At 52.2% G+C, this 21,151-nt stretch overlaps 2 protein-coding genes across 2 annotated transcripts in view; one reads left to right on the forward strand and one right to left on the reverse strand.

Moving 5' to 3' along the window:
• The window catches only part of DDX31 (DEAD-box helicase 31), a 79,274-nt gene extending 69,257 nt beyond the window's left edge, over nucleotides 1-10,017 (forward strand). The window contains 1 exon segment of the mRNA XM_010372826.2: nucleotides 8,388-10,017. Within this exon segment, the coding sequence (XP_010371128.1) occupies nucleotides 8,388-8,634 (247 nt within the window). The 3' untranslated portion in view covers nucleotides 8,635-10,017.
• A 3,192-nt stretch (nucleotides 10,018-13,209) lies between these two features.
• BARHL1 (BarH like homeobox 1) lies at nucleotides 13,210-20,875 on the reverse strand. Its single transcript, XM_010372828.1, has 3 exons — nucleotides 20,218-20,875; nucleotides 15,933-16,155; nucleotides 13,210-14,248 (listed from the first exon to the last, which is right to left on the reverse strand). Exons 1-3 carry the CDS (start codon nucleotides 20,681-20,683, stop codon nucleotides 13,954-13,956), a joined length of 984 nt encoding a protein of 327 aa, XP_010371130.1. The 5' UTR covers nucleotides 20,684-20,875; the 3' UTR covers nucleotides 13,210-13,953.
• Nucleotides 20,876-21,151: the final 276 nt, after the last annotated feature.

Consider the following 21,151-nt stretch of genomic DNA (forward strand, 5'->3'; position numbering starts at 1 on the left):
CAGTTTTAAGTGCTCGTGGCGGTGGTGGCAGCATCTCTTTTGAGGGCTTATGTGTGTTCTCTGCCGAGCTGAGTCCTCCATGCACATTATCTCATTGAGGCCTCACCCAGACCCTGTGACCAAGGCAGGATCCTCAGTGGCCAGTGTAGAACTCGGAGCCTGGTCATGTGGTTCTGAGTCTGAGAGACCCTGAAGCCCAAACTCTCAGCCAAGGGCTGTGTCCGCTTTCTCACCTGCCCCGTCTGGAAGCTGCTGGTTTATAGAATCTGTATTGGGCGAAATAGCAAGTATATGAACCCAAGGAGATAACTACTCAGGTAACCAAAGAAATGGCCTTAAAGTAGGAGATGTTTGGTTGTGTGTGTGGAAGAATTTGGTTTGCAACTGTCAGAGTATCTTCGTAATGGGCAGTGTGATGAATGCTTTAGTACATTAGCTTATTAATCCTTTTGTAAGTGAATAAACTGGGACTTAGAGAGTTGAGTACCTTGGCCAGACTTCCAAGAGTGGGTCGTAGATGTTTTCTACCCTTTGGGGAAATCATTGGAACAACTTTGAGAAGAGATGATCATAAGCAAGATTTGGATCTGACTTTTTTTCCAGTTTCCTCTAGGTCTGGAAGCAGAATGGTACAGTGCTAGGAGAGTGGGTTTTGAAGCCCACACTCCTGAGTTTGATCACAACCGTAGCACCCAGCAACAGCTTAGCTGTAAAATGGAGGTGCTGTCGGGTTGTCGTGTAGGGTGTAGGGTGTGGGGAACGGTAAGGAATGTGCAGCCTTAGCTCAGGGCTGATCTCAGAGTGGGTGTTTGATAAACAGCGGTTCCTCTGCCCTGTCTCACTTCCTCTCTTTGATCTGTAAATAAAAGATGGAAACTACATAGTCTTCCCTGAGTCAGCCCAGCCTGGCCCAGTCTGGTCCCGTGGGTCTCATTGCACCTCTCATGGTTAGTGTGGTCTCTGCTTCAGCACCCCTGGCATCCCAGTGCCTTGTAGCCCCCAGGGCTGTCCATTCATGGACCTGGCTTGCCATTAGAGCTTCTGAGAATGAACCAGAATTCATGACTTTCATTTTCCACCCTTTGGTCTTATTTCCACTGTTTGGCCTCTGTGAGATTCAAATGCTGTGTGTACATGATGTGCAAACATAGAAGGTGGTGTTAATGATCAGACCAGGCCTTAGTTCACATGGCAATGTGCCACAAATCTGAGGATGACTCTTGTCTCCTCCCCTTTTCTCCTTCTCATGCTGTTAATAATAACAATAGTCAGTATTTACTGAGTACTTCCATAACAGGCTATGTGATGAATACTTGAGAATGTTAGCTCATTAATCGTCTCATAAGTGAATAACCTGGGACTTAGAGAAATAAGTACCTTGGCCGACCTTCCAGAATCAGTTCTACAGCCTGTATGAGGCTGTGCCGGGACCCCTGCTTGGAGGGTCTTACTTCTGGTGTGCCTGTCTCAGGCCATACCAAGGCCCAGCTGCTCCTTGGTCCACACTGTTGCAGCCTGTCATCTGGATGACTCAGCTCCACCTATCCTATCTGTCCAGGTTCTTTTCAAAATCTGGTTCGTGAAATTATCCAGACTTACAATGGAAATTGCTCAGCAAGAAGTATGGGGCAATCACGTCTGTTAGTGCAGGGGATAATAATGGCAGGGATGCCGGCTCCACTGATGGGGTCCTCAGCGGCCAGGCACTGGCCCCCATGATGGATGGCCACTGTGGTCCTCACTGCAATCATGATGTTATCCCTGTTTTACAGAGGAGGAAACTGCCCATGATGGCACCACTGTCCACTGGGCAGAGCTGGGATTCGAACCCAGACCTCTGGTTCCAGGTTGAAACTTGCCAACTAAATCCCTGCCCATTTGCATATGTGACAATGTATGCCACCCTTCTAATGGCAAGACCTGACATCTGTCCCAGTTCAAGCTCACCTTGCCAGCGTAGGGCCATCCCTTTGGTCTCCTGGACTGTTGTTATTTTGTCAGCCAGTGTATTCGCTGTTCCTGCAGATGTGGTAGATATGCCTCATGATATCATCCAGTTCACCCACAGTGTCAAACAGGACAGGCCCAGGGGGCTGCGCTCTGGGGTGTGGGGCTGGGATTCTGCCCCAAGCTGGTCTCGCTCAGTCAGTATTTTCAGTGTGTAATCATATAACAGTTCCAACCACAAGTCATTGTTACCATGTTCACCCTGTATTCTCCATCTTAGCAGTAATTCATGAGACTTCACAGAGAATTAAAATGTATTGAGCTCTCTAACACACTGTAGGCCGTTTACCTTCATACTGGCCATGTGCCTGTGCGTAGGTCCTTTCTGATGTACGGGAAAACGAAGCTTGGAGAAAGCTGCTGTGACTCCACAAGGTCATCAGCTAGGCGAGTGGCAGAACTGGGATTCCAACCAAGGTCATCAAATTCTGGTCCTCTGCCCGTCCCCAGCACTGCCACCTGCCATCTGAAGTTCCTGCTTATGTTCTGACAGAACTTCCTAAGAGTTTTGGTCACCTGGGCTAAATAATCTCAAAGTTCCCATCCATTTCTGGGGCTCTGGTTAGGCCCTTCATTTTCAGACATTGGCTGTACCTAAATATGATCTCTCCTCTTTCCCATTGTGTGCGTGGCCTCCAGGCAGCAAGTGCGCCGGACCATCCGTGGTTTTTCTCAGTTGCTTGTGATCTGCGCTGCCTGCCACTGTGCCTGTCCTTGGCCCAGGGCTCAGAGTTCTGAGCTTCACTAGATCTTGATCTTTGGCACGAAACTGAAGTCCACTTTTCACCAGCCTCTGTGTCCACAGAACCCCTCCCAAGAATGCTGCTGTGGTTCCCATGATTCTCACTGCCACAGCAGGACTCAACTGGAGCCGAGCATCTGCTGGGACTCCGGTAGTTTTACAAAAGCTGGACTTGGTTGGATCCTAAGAAATCACAAAGAAGGCACCCCTGAAACAGCTGGTCTGCCAGTGTACTTCTCTGCCAGAACAGAATCCGGAGGTTCCAAGAGTCTTGATACTGTTCCTTTTCCTCACTGACCGTAAAAGGTAGGGTAGCATCCTCCCTGGGTCAGCCCACGCCAAGGTGAAGTTATCATGGCATCTCATACCAGCTTGTTCTTTACCTCAGCTCCTCTGTGTACAAGCATACAGAGGGCCCGCTTGTCACATTCCCCTGGAGTTGCCTGTTACCCTCACTGTGACCTGAGAGCCACCAAAACCCTACCCATACATGGCCACCTTTTTGTCATCCATGGAGTCAGGCACAAATGTAGAGACTCAGTCAGCCCCGGGCCACCTGAAATCATCGCTGTCTCCTGCGTTCACTGAGAGCCCAGGCTTTTCTTCCCACCTGGGGGACTTGTGTCCCCAGCAGAGACCTTCAGCGCCTAGCCATGGCCCTGGAACATCAGATCAGAGGAGTGTGCTTGATCAATCCTGTCTGTCTGAAGAACCCCCTCTGTCTGTCTGTGTTTTAGTTGTACTACAGCCTCGCAGAATCAAACCAACTCAAAGGCAAAAGGCAGAGAGGTTTCTGATGAGTAGAAATTAAAATACTCTGGCCTTTCACTATTGGACAAAATTCTACCATTTGCTTTTGTTTCCCCTTAGAGTGAATATACTGTTATTTTCTAATTATAAAAACAATGCATGCTCATTGTAAAACTACAGGACATAGGGAAAAGCTCAACAATTACCCACAAGCCCACATTCAGGTTCACCCTGATACATTTCCTTTATCCTTCAGACTTTACACGTATACATACAGACATACGGATTTATGTATATTAAAAACATTTTACGCCAGGAACTTGCCCCTTGTTTTGAAAACTGTAGCATGGTGGCAGACTGCTATGGTTAAACTCTGTGAGGTCAGATTTCCTGAGTTCACATTCTTGCATTACCGGTTTGTGGCCCTGGACAAATGACCTAATCTCTCTGTGCCTCAGTTTCCTTACCAGGAAGTGGGGATACTCGTAGTACTTGTTTCAGGTGGTGGTTGGAAAAGTGAGTTAAATGTTAATGCCTATGTCGTGTAGTCATTTGAATGACTTTGATTTGACCTGTTTTATATTTAAATCCATTAACAGCCCATGTAATTGGTATTCGATTAAATGTTTTCGTCTATTTGTAGAGCCTATTCAGGACGCCATTGTGGTCATCACTACTTTCAAACAGAGCCTGCAGGAAGCGCTCTAGAGGAGCCTTTCAACACCTTGGGGAAAAGATGTATTGTTCAGTGACCGTCGTGGATAACTGGATAACTCTTAGGAAGAAACAGTTCATTTCTCTATTACTCAAAATAAAACTTAGATGGAATTAAAGCAGTAGCAAGCTAGATGAAAAAATACTTTAATATTTTTGAAATCCTGGGATGAAGACTTTTCAAAACATGACCCTAAAGCCATAAAACTTGAAACTATTGATACTTAACAGTACGTAAATAAAATTTAAACTTCTGTCCTATAACAGAATGCCATTAACAAAAGCCTGAATTAGAATGGCTTTTTAGCTAGGAAGATCATTCTGAGAATTTAATGATGAAGTTGGGAGAAGGCCCTGCGATCTCTCTTCTCCAGTGGTCATTGTAACAGGGTATATTGATTTTCTAATTAGGCTGTGATTTCACCTTATTGGTGGTGCAAGTGGCATCTGCCTGTCATGCTGAGTAATCCAGCCTGGTAACTGGGGAGGGGTTTATTCAGCCTTCACTACAAGGGAGTTCCCTGTGGTTAGATAAACTGATCTGTTGCTTGGTAACTACAGGATTACTATGGTGGATGCTCAGGAAGGCCATTGGAGAGGGGTGCGGGTATTTGGAGGGGAAGGAGGGCGAGAAAGTTGGCAGGTTCCTGGGAGCATTGCAGCTTGGCAGAGGGAGAAATTGAGCGCCCATCGCATGTTTGGGTTTAGAGTAGTTCATCTTCCCATCTGTACTTCGCCTTTTCAGCACTGGGCCTTGGAACAAAGGACAAGGAGACAGGGAGCTGGCCAAGGGACGAATGGGTTTTGTTGAGGTGGCTGTTGTGACAGCAGGTGAAACCCCTGCAGGGTTGGCCTGAGCTTCTCCCACTTAAGGAAGAGGTCTGGGCTAGAAAATGCCACCCTCTGCCTGCTTGCTGACCACCGGAACCTCTGAGTGTGTGGACTGCTGGCTTTGCATCCCAGGTTGAAAGGACATTGGCTAACATGATGAAATAGCCAGGAGAGGTGGTGGTGATAACCGAAGGCGCATAGGCCCCATCTCCAAGACATACATCCTCTTCCACCACATGGGCTCTCCTGTTCCTACTCTGTACACTGTGGCACAGTGTACACCCTAGTGGTTGCCTTCCTCCACCCCAGACTCATGGTGTTTGTCTGTGAAGGGACAGGTCTTTTTTTTTTTTTTTTTTTTTTTTTTTTTTGAGACAGAGTCTTGCTCTGTCGCCCGGGCTGGCGTGCAGTGGCCGGATCTCAGCTCACTGCAAGCTCCGCGTCCCGGGTTTATGCCATTCTCCTGCCTCAGCCTCCCGAGTAGCTGGGACTACAGGCGGCCCGCCACCTCGCCCGGCTAGTTTTTTGTATTTTTAGTAGAGACGGGGTTTCACTGTGTTAGCCAGGATGGTCTCGACCTCCTGACCTCGTGATCCGCCTGTCTCGGCCTCCCAAAGTGCTGGGATTACAGGCGTGAGCCACCGCGCCCGGCCAAGGGACAGGTCTTGAGGAGCTGTGGAAGTGGCCCCGGTGGTGTGTGGGTGACTGCCTGTTGTGTAGGCTGCATTCATGGCTACAGGCTTTTGCTCTTCTGGGTGGATGGCAGCCTGGGAGCATGGGCGTGCTGCCTGAGCGCTGGTGCCTGGAAGATGCTCCTGCAGCCCGCACCGCCTCTGTCGGCAGTTAGTGTATCAGTCACCCCAATAAGATGCTGGTTCTTTATTTTGCCTTAGCGGGAACAGGAGCCATCGTTGAAGTGCTGGGGTTTATGCTGCGGAGAATATTTTGACTGAAATTTTGCATATTTTGAAACTTAGGTTGTTACATTTAAAATTATACACATTGTGAACCTGGCTTCAAACAAGAGGGAAGAAAAAGCATTCCTTCCTGTCAGACCCTTTTCACTCTGTCACATAAGCTGACTAAAAATAAACTACAGGCACAAGAACTGGCAGCCCTCCGTTTGGAACACGTTTGAGTGCGCCCAACCACAGGCCCTGTCTCCCGCCACTTCCCAACCGCAGGTCAGCCCCCCCCGCGGCTCGGACCTCCTCCAGGGACGCCAGTGCACTCGGTCCGCACGGGTGGGTGACCCATGATGAGGCTTGCTGCTCTTTGGGAAGTGGTGGATGCTGTCGGAAGAGCCCTGGCCCAGCTGTCAGGGGCTGTAGCACCAGTCCTGGCTCCTGGGTGGCTCTGGGGGAGGTGCGTGGCATCTCCAGACCTGTTTCCTAATGTTTCACTGTGACTGTGATCCACATGCCAACTACCAGCTACCCCCTTATATGTCTTAATTTTTTCTAATCCTCACACCTATGAGCGCCATTCTCAGTGAGGAAACTGAGGCACAGAGCCTGAGTTGCTCATTCTGTGTCCTCAGCTGATGAGTGACAGTCAAGTTCCAATCCCGGCTTCTCCCTCCTCCGCCCCATGGCTCCGCTGTCTCCCTTCACCACTCCCTACTCAGTCGCCTAGCTTCTGCCCCACTGTCCTGCTGAAGTAGTCTTCAGGAGACCACAGAGGACCCCTCCTGTCACATCTCAGCCATTTTCCACCCTTGGTCCAGCTGAGTCCTCCTGCCCTGCCTAACCCTGCAAATCGTTCTCTGCCCTGAGTTTGCCTCGGCTTCTTCACTTACCAGCCATGTGGTCCTGGGGCAAGTTACCCTCCTTGGGTCTTTGTGTCCTTGTCTGTAAATGAGGATAATAACCATACCCACCTTGTTGAGCGAGGATTGTAGGAGATCGTGTACATACATGAATCATTTCCCACAGACCCCAGGATGTCTTCCCTGTATACTTCTAATCTTCTCACTACATCCTGCCCTAATGTGCTCACCCTATAAACTCCTGGCCCTTACATGTTATCTCCTCATTGTCCCCTTGTTTCAGATCTTCTTTTCCCGCAGAGGTTGGCTTGAATATGTCTTCCTGTATGTTGCAATAGAAAACACCATTGTATGACTGTCACCCTGTCCTCTGGAGGGTGGTTATAACCAGGTATTATTGCTTCAGCTCGGTTATAATGGGTTCTACAAGCTTTCACAGTCAGGTTAATAACATAGTATTAGTCTTATTTCTAATTCTTGGGTTTTAAGGCATTCTGTTACATTTATTTTGACCACAATTTCAGTTCAGTTTATTCTCTGATTGCAGCAAAGAAAATGCTGTAAATGTAGTAGCAGAATGTAATGTATGTCTTTGTGAGGACTCCATGACACTGTAGTGTCCTAAGACACTGCCATTTTGGTATTGAAGGGATTGCCAACAAGGCCCCATTGGTAATTGTTTTATTGTTGCTTTGGTTAAAATCTTGTCTTAAGAAACGTTATTTTACTCTTCAATTTTCATGATCATTCTTCTGATGTATGATTGAACATCTATAAATTTCCTCCTCTGATCTTCTGATTAAATGGTAAAATTGCCATCTTTTCAACATCTGAAATTGATTTTCTACCCTTGGCGTTTTCTGAGTGGCTTAGGGCAGGGAGAAGCCTCCCTCTAACATCCGGGTCTGTGTGGGCTGGAGAGAGCTGCTGGTCTCATCCTCAATGCAGACGTTGACCAGGCTGTGCCCTGGGTTTGGGCTTTGTAGGGTCAGAAATATGTTTAATAGTTTCTTCCATTCCTATGATTCCATTCATATCTGGCTCTCATCCCAGCCATCACTCTGGGACCCGGGAGGGCTGCATAGACTTTGCTGGACTCTGCTCCCGCAGGGCTGAGTCCTGAAGCCCTCAGGAGCCCATGAGAAGGCCAGTTGCTTTAAGCTGCTTGGGGGTTACCGGGAAGCTGCCGCAAGCTTTCACTGCTTCATGTTGTTGAGTGTGACGGTGGGTTTTTCCCCATCCTTTGGCAAACCGCTGTATCATACACCTCATTTGCCATCAGAGCATGAGGGTGTCTAGTTCTTTTTTTCCCCATGAAAACAACACAGAACAAAGCCTCACTTTTAAAAATGCCATGGTATTTTGCCACCGTTAGGAAAATCTGTCAGCGCCGTATCTAATCTTCTGGTGCATAGAATATCAAAACAAGTGCCATTGAAGGAATTGTACTTCTGTTAATACAAAAATGTCAGCTTCACAGTCTCAGAACCAGCTGCTATCAGCCTCTTTCCAAATGGGAAAGAAAAATAATAATAATAAAGTTTCCTTTCCCTCTCTGCTGTTACTGTTCTTCAGGCCTGACCTTCATAAGAAGACCCAGAGTAAACACAGCCTCACCGAAATCCTACGTTCGGAATACTCAAGCGGCATAGAGCCCGGCATCACCAAGGTCAAAAAGCAAAATGCACCCGGGGAGCCTGGTAGCCAGCCCCTGTGGCCCAGTCTGCAGCCGACACCCTGCTTTGGCCATGGGAAAACATTAAAATGGAGAAAAACCCAGAAAGGTTTACAGCAGGACAGCCAGACTTCCCAGAAAGTTTAAAATCTCTCTGGGTCTTCGAGTGGATCCTGGAAGTCCTGGGTGGCAGTGGATTGATGTCCTGTTCTTGTCAGAGGAGCCTTGTGAAAAACAACTGCTGCCTTTCCCTGAATACCATGTCCCCAAGAATCAGAGGGGCCACAGCCCTTTTCCTCCACGGGAGGCCCTGGAGCCTGATGGAAATCAGTGGTGTGGGCACCATAGAGACTAGCCAGCTCCCGATGGAAGGGGTCTGTGTCTTGCATTGATCCCATCAGTACCCAGCACTCCCTTCACCTAGACGCTGACATGCCGGGGTTGAGCTGGCACTCTGGGACGTGGTGTAAGAATGTCTTGCGTGTCAGTCTGGAACGGGGTTGACTGCTGCCCTTACCTGTGTTCTGAAGTTTCACAACTTGACTTCAGCCTACCTATCAGTGCATACATTGGCATGAATTTTGTGAATTAGGGTGTTAAAAACTGGAATTGAATTTGTACAAAAAGAGAAGCAAATACATGTATCACTAGTTATTTTCTTTATGTAGGAATGTACTGTTAAAAAGGACCAAAAGTTTTTGGTCTGGGTCAAAAAATACAAATGTGTTTTCAGGCTCGTGATCCCTCTTATTTTCTTCTGGAAACACGAGATTGCATTTACATGCATTGTTCCTTCTTTCATGTCCATGGAAAACTCATTCTCTCAGGCTAATTGATTTACTGTTGGCTTTTTATTATTTGCCTTTGAAGTCAAAAGGCCCCAGTATCCCAAGCTTTTTTTCCCTATCAAATCCCGTCTTGTCTTCAAGAAAGGTCTGGGGGTCTTTGTATTGTGACCCGGGCCACAGCTACCCCCCCGCCCCTGCATTGTGTTTTCTGGGAGGTTTGAAAGAGGCCCCCTGGAGCGTACTGATTTCCCAATAAATGTAAGATTTGGGCACTTGCAGAGGGGTCCAGAAGAGAAAGGGTTGGAGGCCTCCACACCACTGGGCACCACTCCTGTCCTCTCCACTGTCTCTTGTTTTCTCACTTTCCTTCTCCACTGTGGTGACTGTGCCACCCTCCGTGGTCTCCCCAGGACCAGTGTTGAGGCACCACTTCAGCAGATACCCCTAGATCCATGAAAGGCCTAGGTGGCCACGAGAGGGTGGTGAGAGTTGGCAAAGTGGGCCTTCCTGCAGGGACCACGGGGGTCAGCATCCTTGCCTCCGTTCTAGACACAGGTGAATGTCAGTGGGCACCCACACCGGCAGGGACTCCAGTGTGAGGGCGAGGAGGAGCCTAGTGAGACTGGATCCTCTGCAGGTGGAAAAATAGGACCTTCTCAGAGTTGACTGTCACATACAAATTAACAGGGACTTGGTGAAGTTTCTAACAATAACAATTAAAAAACAATAACCCCGCAGCACATGTCATCCTGACTTTGGGCAAATCTGCCACCTTTCTTTTATTTCGACGTGTAATGGTTCACATGATTTGGATGAGAAAAGGAGGGTTCAAACTTTATAGACAAAACCCAGCTGTGTGAAAAACAGGATTAATGCCAGTGATTGGGGATGATCAAAGAGAAACCTTACTTTTTCTCCCCCTAGTACTCATTCCACTAAAGGGCGAACTGGCAGAGCTCTGCATGCCTTGGGGGGAAAGAAGTGCTAGAATCGTGCAACGTATGAGTGATGGTCATTCCAAGATCAAAACTTACACACTTCATCTGCTAACTCTTACGGTGAGGGTTTCTTGCCATAGATGCTATGTGGGTCTAAGTAGAATCAATATATTACCCCAATTAATAAAGAAACATGGATTTAGCAGATTTAAAGTGAATATTGTTTAAATTTAAATAACAAAATAAATCTCTTTCTCTTTTATTATGGCTCTTGACAGATTATACATTTCAGGCATCAATTAGGCAAAGCTTGAGCCTAATTCCACTGTACATACTCTAATTTTTGTGTGTATGTTTAACCATGCTTCTTTTTAAAATTTCCCAAACTTACCCACGTCTCTATATCGCAAGCCTGTTTCCCATATTTAGAGTCACACAGAATTTGGACATTTAATAGAATGTTGCAGCCTAAAAGCATTTCCCCCAAGTGGGCTTGTAGAATGTTTTTTTGGAATCCAGAACATCCTCCTGTTTGCCACAGCCTTAGCAGTTGACGGGCCTCATTCTCACGCACTGAAGGGCAGAGGGCCCTTGCTGAGAGATGAAGTCAGCGCTGATGTGCAGACAGCCCCTTCCACTCTAGAGAAGCAACGAGCCAACCAAATCTCAGTAAAGGACTTTTTTTTTTTTCTTTTTTTTTAAAGCCCAGTGGGTTACTTTGATTTTTTTTCTTTTCCCCCTGGAGTGAAGGGAGGAGAACTTGAGGGAAGAGGGAAGTACATCAGACCTTTCGGAGCAGGTATCTTCCCAAACTGCCAGGGGCCTCACCGCTTAACCCTTCAGGCCACAGTGAGTGGAAGCCATTAAAATCCGAGCATTGCTTCGTAGAGACACAAGTTGAAGGCTTTTCCACTGGAGAAGTTGCCCTGCTTGAAAAGGGCTCTTAACTGGTCTTGTTAAACCTCCCCCCGACCATTAGACATTATCTCTTAATCCTCTCCACAGTAGGAAGAATCCAGAGCCAGGCCTGTCGGTGTCGGGCAGTGGGCACCCTGAAAATCAGCTCAGGTTCTCAACTTGCCCCAGTCCTCTATTTCCCTTGCGAGCGAGGGCCAGCAGGGAGCTCTAAACTTTTCAACTTTGTTGCCCCCTCCCTGTGGAGTCGACGTTTATGAGGGGGAATGGGTCAGTGCCGCAGCGGGGGAATATGCCTTCTCAGCCCTCTCCTATTGTCAGGCCTGTTGGGGTCCCACATTTTTATTCTCTTTTTCTTACATGAGAGCTCGCCCAACCTCAGGGTTGGGAACAGAAACCAATTTAGCTTTCTAAGTGAGTGGAAGGCAGGAGCCCACCTCAACTGCAAAGGTTGTGAAGTTATTATTACAGACGGGATGTGCAGGACAATTTAAAATATTCTAATTATAAACTTGTAGGGAAGCCTTGTTCTTCATTAATGTAAGATATGAAATCGCCTCTGAGGTACAAGGACAATTACATAGTTGAGAATGTGTCTGTGGTTTGCGCTGCCACTGTGTAAATGTGAGGGTGGTTGCTACCGTCTATCTCCTTCACTTTCACAAAATGAAAAGCACACCAGTGCAAGTTGTCCTTTGATAGATTTTTAATATGATTTTAAAGAGTTTTGTTTGGTCTCATTCTTATTCAATGAGATTAATTTAAAGCACTTATCCCCTGGGTTTAAGTCAATCCATGTAGGATTTGGGCAGGGTTTGTTGCATGGGGGGTTTTGTTTGCAGGAGGCTATGAGAGACTCCTTTCCCACTTCATTAACCCTGAGTTGGGGACAGTCTCCCCTCGCCCCCCACCAGAGCCAGAGCTGGGGATTTACCAACCCCCATTCACATGCAAAAGAACTCGAAAGCCGAGGGGCTCCTTGACTTAATTAGCTGCTGTGCATTTTGCAAAATCAGAATAATACCCTTGCCATCCCAGGAAAGAAAGCTGCTGTGTGCGAGTGTTGGGGGGCAGGGAGGAAACAGTAGCGGACCTGGCTGTGGGTCTGGTTTTCGAGAGGGGTTATAGTCTGAACACGGCCCCCGTCTTCAGAGAAACCCTGCCCCCAAACTAGAGGGGCCAAGGCTTGCCGGCCCCCAGAACTTCCCCTCCCTGAGGGTTAGCGAGCTGCAGGTGGTGTGTGGGAGGGAAGCACCTGCGCCCACCTCCCCAGAGAGGGAACAGTCTCAGGTGACCGTGGCCCTTTGAACGTGAACTGGAAGCCTCGAGTCTGACTCGGGACTTAAACCCCTGTCCCCTGAGATGCTAGAGCTGCGGTCTGGGGCAGCCAGAAGAGATGAGGCAGACGCTGAGATTTGGCTCCCCTCCGGGTCTCATTTCCAACCTCCTCCCGGGGTAAAGGGGAGGTGAGAAGATGTGGGAGTGGGGCTTTACCCGATGTGGCGTCTGGTTCGCAGCGAAGGCGCGCGGAGTCCTGCCTGGTGCGGGAGGCCCGGAGGCCGGAGCCGCCTTGGCGCCCGCGAGCGTCGGGAGCCCGAGCGCGGCCGGACGTGGGGCGGAGGGTGGGAGTCATGGGGGGAGCAGCCTCGGAGCCCATCTGTCGGCGCGCGCCCGGCGGGCCGGTCACCAGCTGCCGGGGCCCTTGTCGCGGCCAGATGAGTCGTCTCGGCGCGGGCCCCGCAGTCCGGCCCGCAGCCGACCGAGGCCCCGCGTTGACCCCCGCCTATTCCGGCACGGACCCCCGCCCCGGCCCTCGGGACCGTCTGGGAGCCGCGAGGAACCAGATGGAGACAGAGCGGGAGGAGGGGGGGAACGGGCTGGCCTCGCTGTAGAGATGGGAAGACTGAGGCTAGGGAGGGGAGACCCCAGTCCCAGCGCGTCCCATCGGCCCCCCGCGCGCGTCCATAGCACCGGGGAAGAAAAGGGGGACAAAAATATTAAGTTATTGAGGATGGAAGGAAACCGAGTCCCCGTAAGAGGGATGGGAGAGGGGTTGAGTGTGAACCAAGCGACGGGAGTGCGGACAGGCGCCTGGTCATTTGTAAGAAGTTTATTTCGACATTTAAAAAAAGAGAGAACCCGAGAGGCCTGGCTGCCCCCGGACCGGGGCTGAGGCTGGGGACTGGGGTCGCGGTGGGTGGGCAAGCCCCCTCAGCTCCTTCCTGCCCCGCCTGGGAGTGGGGAGGGCACAGGCCACAGACTCACTAATCCACGGACACGGTCACGGGCTCATGGTTCACGAATAAATAACTTCATATACACTTTGCACACGGTATGTACAGCTCAGCCGCTGGCCCAGGCGCTCGAGGGGTAGGGAGACGGAGCTCCGCACTCCCCTTCTCTCCCTGGCAGAGGCACGGGGAGAGGGGCTGTTCTCCACCTGGAGCGTGGAAGGGTCGTGGGAGAGAGCGAAGCCTGGGAATCAGCCGCACCCGCTCCTGGGGAGAAAGGGGCGCCTAGGGGAGCCGGCAGAGGCTGGGGGCGGGGAGGGGCAGAGACGCGTATGTACACCCGGCGGGTGGGGGTGGCTCCCGGACAGAGCGGCCGCGAGAGAGGACGCCGACGGGGGCTGGGGAGACGCAGTCCGGGGTCCGGGCCTCAGTGGACTTGGCATTTGGCCCTTCAGGGGACACTGGGCTGGGGCGCCAGGGAGGGCCGGGCAGGGCCCCCTCCCAGGAAGGGGCGTCAAACCCGCGCCCTCAGAAAGGCGGGAGGAAGGGGCCACATCGAGCCCCCGGGAAGAGGCCCCGGAGCGGGCGGGCGCCTCACCGAGGCTGCGCGGCGCGCGGGAGGACGCCGGCCAGCGGAGGCAGCGGCGGGGGCGGCTCGCTGGCGCCCTGGAGTCCGTGGATGAGGATGCGGGGCACCAGAGGTCTCTGGAGAGCGGGCGGCGGCGCGCTGGGGCCGCGGTACAGGTAGAGCGCCGCGCCGGGGTCCAGGTTGGAAACCAGACTCTGCGGGTAGAAATAAGGCGACGGGAACATCCGCTGGAGCGCTGAGTAATTGCCTGCCTCCGCCAGCAGCTCCAACCCGACGGCTGTCTGTCGCTTCCATTTAGTCCTGGGGGCCGAAATAAACGCGTATGGCGGGATCAGGGCTAGGGCATCCAGGGACCCCAGCCCCTCCCCACTGCTTGGCCCAGAGAGGCCAAGGGAGTCCAAGAGGGATCATACTCATTTGTTAATAAATAACCGAGTGCCAGGCACCATCGCACGCCTTACATGCATCCTCACCTTTTATCTTCCACCGGCCTTCCGTGGCTCTTACCCCGTTTTACAGAGAGGAAAACTGAGGTCTGGGCCAATTTTCAAAAAGGAGCCCGGGTTTTGAGCCCGGGTTTTAATCCCTGCTGTCTGACCCCAAAGCCCGGCTCTTAACTGCGCCTTACCCTGCCCAGGAGATCGCAGAACGAACCCTTGGGTGGGAGGGTTCCTCCCTGCAGGTGCCTCTTTATGAAGGTGGGATCACCCTGGAGAGGGCTGCGGGGATGGGGAGTGCTCTGGTCAGGGAAGGGAATGCGGTTGATTCCTCTGCAGGCTGGCCAGGCTGCAAGCTAGCAGAAGCGAGTGGGCCTGAAATGGCAACCGGAGAGGACGCACTCCCGGCTTGCACGCCCTGCCGGCCGGAGCAGACTGCACCTGCCACCCTCCAGGGCTTGCAGTGTGAGCCCTGCGCACTGTCTGGCCCCAAAGTCCAGAGGCCTTGGCCAGCCAAATGCCTGGGGTTTGGAGAAGGCTGGCCTGGAGCCCAGGCTCACCTGCCAGGTGAGGCTAGGCGGACCAGCCAGGGTCCACTAAGGTGGGCTCAGCCACACCAGCCCTGTTTCCCTCCCTGAATTATTAATCATCATCATAATTGTGTAATTACTGTAACAGGCCTTAATTATTGATGCCCGGAGCAGTAATCAGTATTTATTATTAATGGAGTGATGTGTTCTGAGGCTTGTTTATGAAAAGCACCATTCCTGCCTCTGCTAAGAGTGTGCGAGTGACTGTGGGGCTGAGTGTGAGTGCGTGTGTGACTGCAAGATGTACTGATGTGTGCGTCAGTGTGTCGCTGTTTGGGTTGAGTGTGTGGATGCATGTGTGTTTTGTACATGTGCACCTAAGTCTGGTGAGTGTGTTCGGGAGGGAAATTAGGAAACAGGTTCAAGTCTAGTGCCCCAACACCAACTTCCCAGTCACCTTGTCCCCAAGGAGCAAGGGCTTGGCCGGTTCCCCACTCATGTTTTGGGACCAGAAAGTCTGGGGAGACCTGAAGAGCCTCACGGAAACTTAGAGGCCCCTAAGGCAGCTGCCTGGTCTGGGCTAGGCTTCAACACCCCCAAGGGCCACTGCCTGGCTGTCCTCTTCACAGGCTTCCTGGGCATCAAGACTGTCACCCCTCCAAGGGCCTGGGGCTTCCAAGACCCTGGCTGATTCAGGTGGCGGCTCCAGGAAGACCCCCACCAACTCTGGCTGAGCTAGGGCAGGGCTTGGATCTTCAGTGGCCTATGTGTCTGTCCATCCATCCGGGGGAGGGCTGACTGGACACTAGAGACCAAGTCTAATCTCATCTCTGTCCCTCACTGTGGGGACTTTGGGCAAGGCCTTCTCCCTTAGGGCCTCAGTTTCCCACTTTTACAGGATGGGGGAGGCTCAGGAGCCCTCCCTTAGCACCAACCTGTAGACTCCTGGTCCCCTCCAGGAGCTGTGAGGAAAGGGGAAGTTCCCTTTCTGCCTCTGCCCCCGCAGTCGGGCCTCACCTGCGGTTCTGGTACCAGGTCTTGACCTGCGTGTCGGTGAGGTTGAGCGAGGCGGCGAGTTCCATGCGGTCCTGCACGCTCAGGTACTTCTGCCGCTCGAAGCTGCGCTCCAGCTGCGCCAGCTGATGGTCGGTGAAGGCCGTGCGCGCCTTGCGTGGCTTTTTCAGGCGCACCGGGGGACTGTCCCTGGAGCTGGAGATCTCGCGGTCGCCCTCCTCCTTCACTGCGGACACAGCGGCATGTCAGGGCCCTGCCTCGCAGCCGCCGCCAGTGCCCTCCCGCTCCTGCCTGTGGCGTTTGTGTAACCGCGGCTTCCGACAGCGGTGGTTCCCCGACACCCAAGCTCGCGGGGGCCGCTCGGAGCCGGGACCTCTGGGGCCCCGGGAACAGGACATGAACCTTGAGGGGAACAGGACGGCGGCGGGAGCGCCCGAGGCCGAGACCCCCCGGGCAGCTCCGAGTAGAAAGAACCCGAAGCTGGGGAGATCTGCAGTCCCTGCGCCGCGCTCGGCGCTCCGCCCGCGCTCCCTGGAGGGATAAACGGAGCCGCGACAATGGAACCGGAACCAGCCTGCCAGAGTAGGGGAGGGGACCCAGGGTTTCTGGCGGAGTGAGCTCCGCGTCTGGGCTCCAATTTCCCCGGCTGCGTCCGTGACAGGAAGGGAGGAAGCTGAAGGCTGGGGTCTGGGGAGAGAAACCTGCGTGGAGGGACAAAAACCTGCTCTCCCCGGAGCCACTCTTTGTCCTGAAGGACAGATCATTGTGTCTTGCCTGGCGCTGCCCCATATGGATACGAATTCATACTGATGATTTCTCCCGACACAGGGCGCTGGGCGGAAGGCGCCGGGTCTGCGAGCGCCGAGCACTTGGAGAAATAAGCGACTCTGCCACTCGTTTGCCCCTTAGGCGCAGCGCACATTGCCCAGGTCTGCGTTTCGTTGTCATTACATTGCTCACTAACGATGGCTCCTGCTACACCTGCGTGGCATCGTGTGTTTACACCCCACAGTCGGGACAGAATTGCACCGGGGACACAGCTCCTGAGGTCGAAGGATAGACCTGGCACGGGTGATTTCTTTATCCCAAACACTTTCGTTCGGCTTTGACTGCACAGAAAACACTTTATCGAACAAGCTAAATGCTCACTCTCCTTCTCCCTCTAAAGCAATTATATAACCAACTAGACCATTTCCCCAAAACTGGCAGCTCAGACTGGGGCTTTCCCCCAACCTACTCCCTTTTTTCTCTGTTTTCTTTTATGGTGGAGTTTCATTGTGCCTGGCGTTTGCAGTGAGAGGGTTCAGCTGAATGCAAGGTGATTTCTCTCTGTAGGAAACAATAATCCGGTTAATTGAGCCACTAGGGATAGAGACTTTTCAACTGAAAAGGCAGCGCTTCGCTGCAAGGAGGGCCTGGCATCCAGCCTGGTGAGCCAGGAGAGCTCAGAGGAGAAACAGTGGCCGGCCAGCTAAGGCTTTCCACCTGCCTCCTCCAGGCTGGCACCAGGCTCTCCCTGCCGTGGGGGCTCCCCATATTTGGGCATGGCCACCATCAGGAGAAGGGGATGTGTTGGGTTGGGGGGACTTGAGTTCTCTCTGTGCAGACAGATAGTTTAAATAAGTTTGAGGAAACGATCATCCAAATCTCAAACTTAATATCGTAAAACTCTTACTTTTTGACCTAATTGCCTGGCTACTTAATGAAAATCCCCCACTTCTCAGGGACGAGGTCTGCGCTGGAGGTCGGGAGGTGTTGAGTTTGTGGTGTCAGGAAGAATGGGTCACCTAATGGGGCTTTTCTTCTGTTTCCCCTCCAGCGTGGGCTTTGAATGCACGTTCTGTGCCTGCTCTGCCTTGGCCTCCTCCTGGATAGGTTCAGCCCAGGGGGTACTGGCTTCCCAGACTCTGGTTCTAGAGGTTACATCTCAGTGTCACCCAGTTCCAGGCCCATCCACCGACCCTGCCTGCTGGGAACAAAACTCTGGTTTGGGTTCTCCATGGACCTTGGATCCAGCCGCTAGTGTCGCCGACCGCCTTACTTCAAAGCTGAGTTTTGGCTTCTTTAAATATTATCAAAGAAATGTTGTTTGAGGAGCCTTTGATAGCAGAAACTTGGGATGAGGCTGACCTTCCCCCATGCCCTCCTTGAAGGAAATGACTCAGCTTGGAAGGCGGCTGGAGAGTAGATCAGCTTAAATGCTCCACGGACTGCCTCAGGGTGTCTATTTCTGAGCTCTGAAAAAGTCCCCTCCACATTTGAGAAACGCTCCAGACAAGGCCTCACTGCCTGGCCCTGCTCCTTTTTTCACTAGGGGCAAAGGCAGCAACACCTGGGGTGGGGGTTGGGCAAGACCTTCTAACCCCTTCGCTCCAAACCTATTTAAGCGATATGTAGACAGCTAGCCCTCGTCACCTGCCGATCAGATATCCTCAGAGACAGGAGAAGAAAATTGATATTCTAATTATCTTAAACGAAACCTGTCCTCAAAATCCTTCCTGAGGGCAAAGAAATAAAAGGAGGCAAGGACCAAACTGTGTTACCATTGCCAGTTCCAGCCATTAGCATGGGCGGTGGAAGATTCGTGCCCTTTGCTCTAACTAAAGCGGGGCCGTTCTTGTTGCAAATGGTAAATAATAACCGTGATGTTATGAATATATATTTACATTGACTTCCCCCTCTTTCTCCTCCCCCTTCCCCATGCCAGTCTCTCTCCAGGGCAAGTTTTCTTTGCCTTTCTAAGCAGGCCTCCACGGGGGAGGAGCAAGGACCACTGGGCAGGTGCCGGCCTGCGGGCACCCGCATACCTCTAGATCTCCTCCTGGCCACTCTGTTCAACCTGCCTACTTTCCAGGCATGGTGGGCACAGCCTGGCTGAAGGAGTCTCGGCCATTTGTGTGGGGGAAATCAAGAAAATGGGATGTGCAGTCGGACCAATGAATTTCGGTTTGGAGTTAGGACATATCCACAAACGAATTCTTGGTTGGGAGGAGAGTGTTAAAGGAGCTTTCCTAAAATTTTGTGAAGACTTGGTCCAAATAGGGATCAGGAGGTACGGCACCAGGAAGGGGGTGGGGTTGGGGAAGGGGGCAAGACAATAAAGAAGTTGCCCTTACAGGGAAATTTTGTCTCTTGAAAAGATTTCTGGAAATCAATTATATGCTTGAAAGAGCTCTGAACAGCCTCTGCCCGCTCCGAGTGTTCTGCTAGATGGGGATGTGGGGCTGTCTCCCATGAAGCCCTCATACTCCTCTTCGCCTTCTGCCCCTTGACTTCTTCCTTAGAAAGAACTTTCTGCCTCTGGTTTTGAGAAACAGCTAAAGTGGAGGTAGTGGCTGGGGGTCAGAAACAAAATTAGGGAATTCTTTTTTTTTCTTCTTGCCTTTCTCTCCTTCCTTCCTTCTTTCCTTCCTTCCTTCCTTCCTTCCTTCCTTCCTTCCTTCCTTCCTTCCTTCCCTCCTTCCTTCTCCCTTTCCTTTGAACCCTGATCTCATCTCCTTGGTTAAGATGGGATGAAAATGGAGCAAACGACAACAAAGATTCGTTGAGGTAAAAAGAAAAGTGGAGGGGCAACAACCCCAGGGTAGCGGGAGACAAGGCTGGTTACTCAGGAATCCCTGGAACTTGCATAAAACCTGGAGTTGGTTGCTCAAGGCACTTAAAATCAAATTCAATGAGAGCCCTTGGTGGGGGGTGCAGGGTACTGCCCTCTCCACCAGCCCCCTGACCTGCTCCCAGGAAGCTGCCTGGCTGAGGTTTCTGCTTTGAAGTGAGTGCCTCTTTTCATGACTCACAGGACCCGGATCACACTGGGCCCGTTGGGAGGAAAAACCCATTTTCTCTTCCTGTCTGGAAATGTAGATTAAAAGGCAGAAAATTCTGACTGTTCTCAGGGCTCCCGCTGAAATTTTTCTGCTATATTTTCACTCTTATAAAGCAGAACCCTTTGAGTCTTCCATTGCTTCTGCAAGGTTTCTTCCTAGAGAGCCACTGGCCTGATTGGAACCTGCTCCTGTCCACCAGCACTGCTGGAAGGGCAAGGGTCCCAGTCGAAGTTTAGAAAGTTTGCTTAGTGCATTTTGGGGAAATCTCCCCTCGGGCACACAGTATCCCTCCCCTGCCCCCAACTCTCTCCACCAGACTCTTTGTTACTCAAAGGCATAACCACAGGACTGGCTGAAATGTTCCCCCAGGTGAGTGAGTGCCTGTCCTGCCATGTGTACTCGTTTTAAATGCCAGTTTTTAGATACATAGCATACCCCCAAGTTTTCACCTCCTGCTTTCTTACCTTTATACTCAGAGTCCGATGAGGCGTTGCTGCCACTTTTGTCCAGCTTGTCTCTAAAGTCCTCCCCGGCCTTGGCCGCAAGGCGGCCCCCAGGCTCAGGGGCTGCCGGCTGCCCGCTGCTAGAGTAGGGTGCGCAGGCCGCGAGTGGTTTGCAGTCGGCAAGGATGTCCCTGATCAGAAAGGAGGAGGTGACGGTGCGCGACTGGGCCGGGGCTGAGAGCTGCCCGGGCTGCAGGTGGGAGTCCAAACCTGGGCCGGATGCCCCACCAGGCCGTGGGGTGCCCGTCTCCAGACAGTCCCTTCCTGGAGAGGCTGGCGAAGAGCAGTCGCTGCTGCTCTCTGAGCGTGGACTCAGCTCCAGGGGCGAACGGCAGTCCCCAAGCAAGGGGTCCCCCTTGGGAAGGGCGGGGCTGCCCGCGCGGTGGGAGAGAATGGAGTCGATCCCAAAGCCATTGGAGCCTTCCATAGCCAAGCTGCGACCTGTCCTCCCCAAAAGCTCCCCACCCACCCCCAACCCCAGCCGCCGCTGCCCCTGCCCCTAGCTGCGGGCTGGCATGGGGAAGGCGGGCAGGGAGCCTGCGGGCACCTTGGACGGAGTTCAGCCTTGGGGGAGCCCGGGAGCTCTGGGCCAACCTCCTCTGCGCATTAGATCCAGAAGGACTCAGTGCGTCTTCTGCAGCATCGCGCCGAGCCGCCGAGCCGAGGGGGGGTGGTGGGAGTGTCAGGGAGGAATGGGAGGGAGGGCGCGCCAAGTTGGGGAGAGCAAAGGGGGAGACGGACGGCCCGAGGGCCCCTTGGCACAGAAGAAACGCGAGGATGTTGGAATCTAAATAAAGAATGGCGTTTTAAAAATCCAAACCGCACGCTTCTTCCAGGCAAGCAGTGGCTGAGGGTGGCGAGGTCAGCACCGCGGATAGCTGCGGGCCCGGGCCGC

This window comes from Rhinopithecus roxellana, chromosome 16 (genome assembly GCF_007565055.1).
Source record: "Rhinopithecus roxellana isolate Shanxi Qingling chromosome 16, ASM756505v1, whole genome shotgun sequence".
Taxonomy (NCBI): domain Eukaryota; kingdom Metazoa; phylum Chordata; class Mammalia; order Primates; family Cercopithecidae; genus Rhinopithecus; species Rhinopithecus roxellana.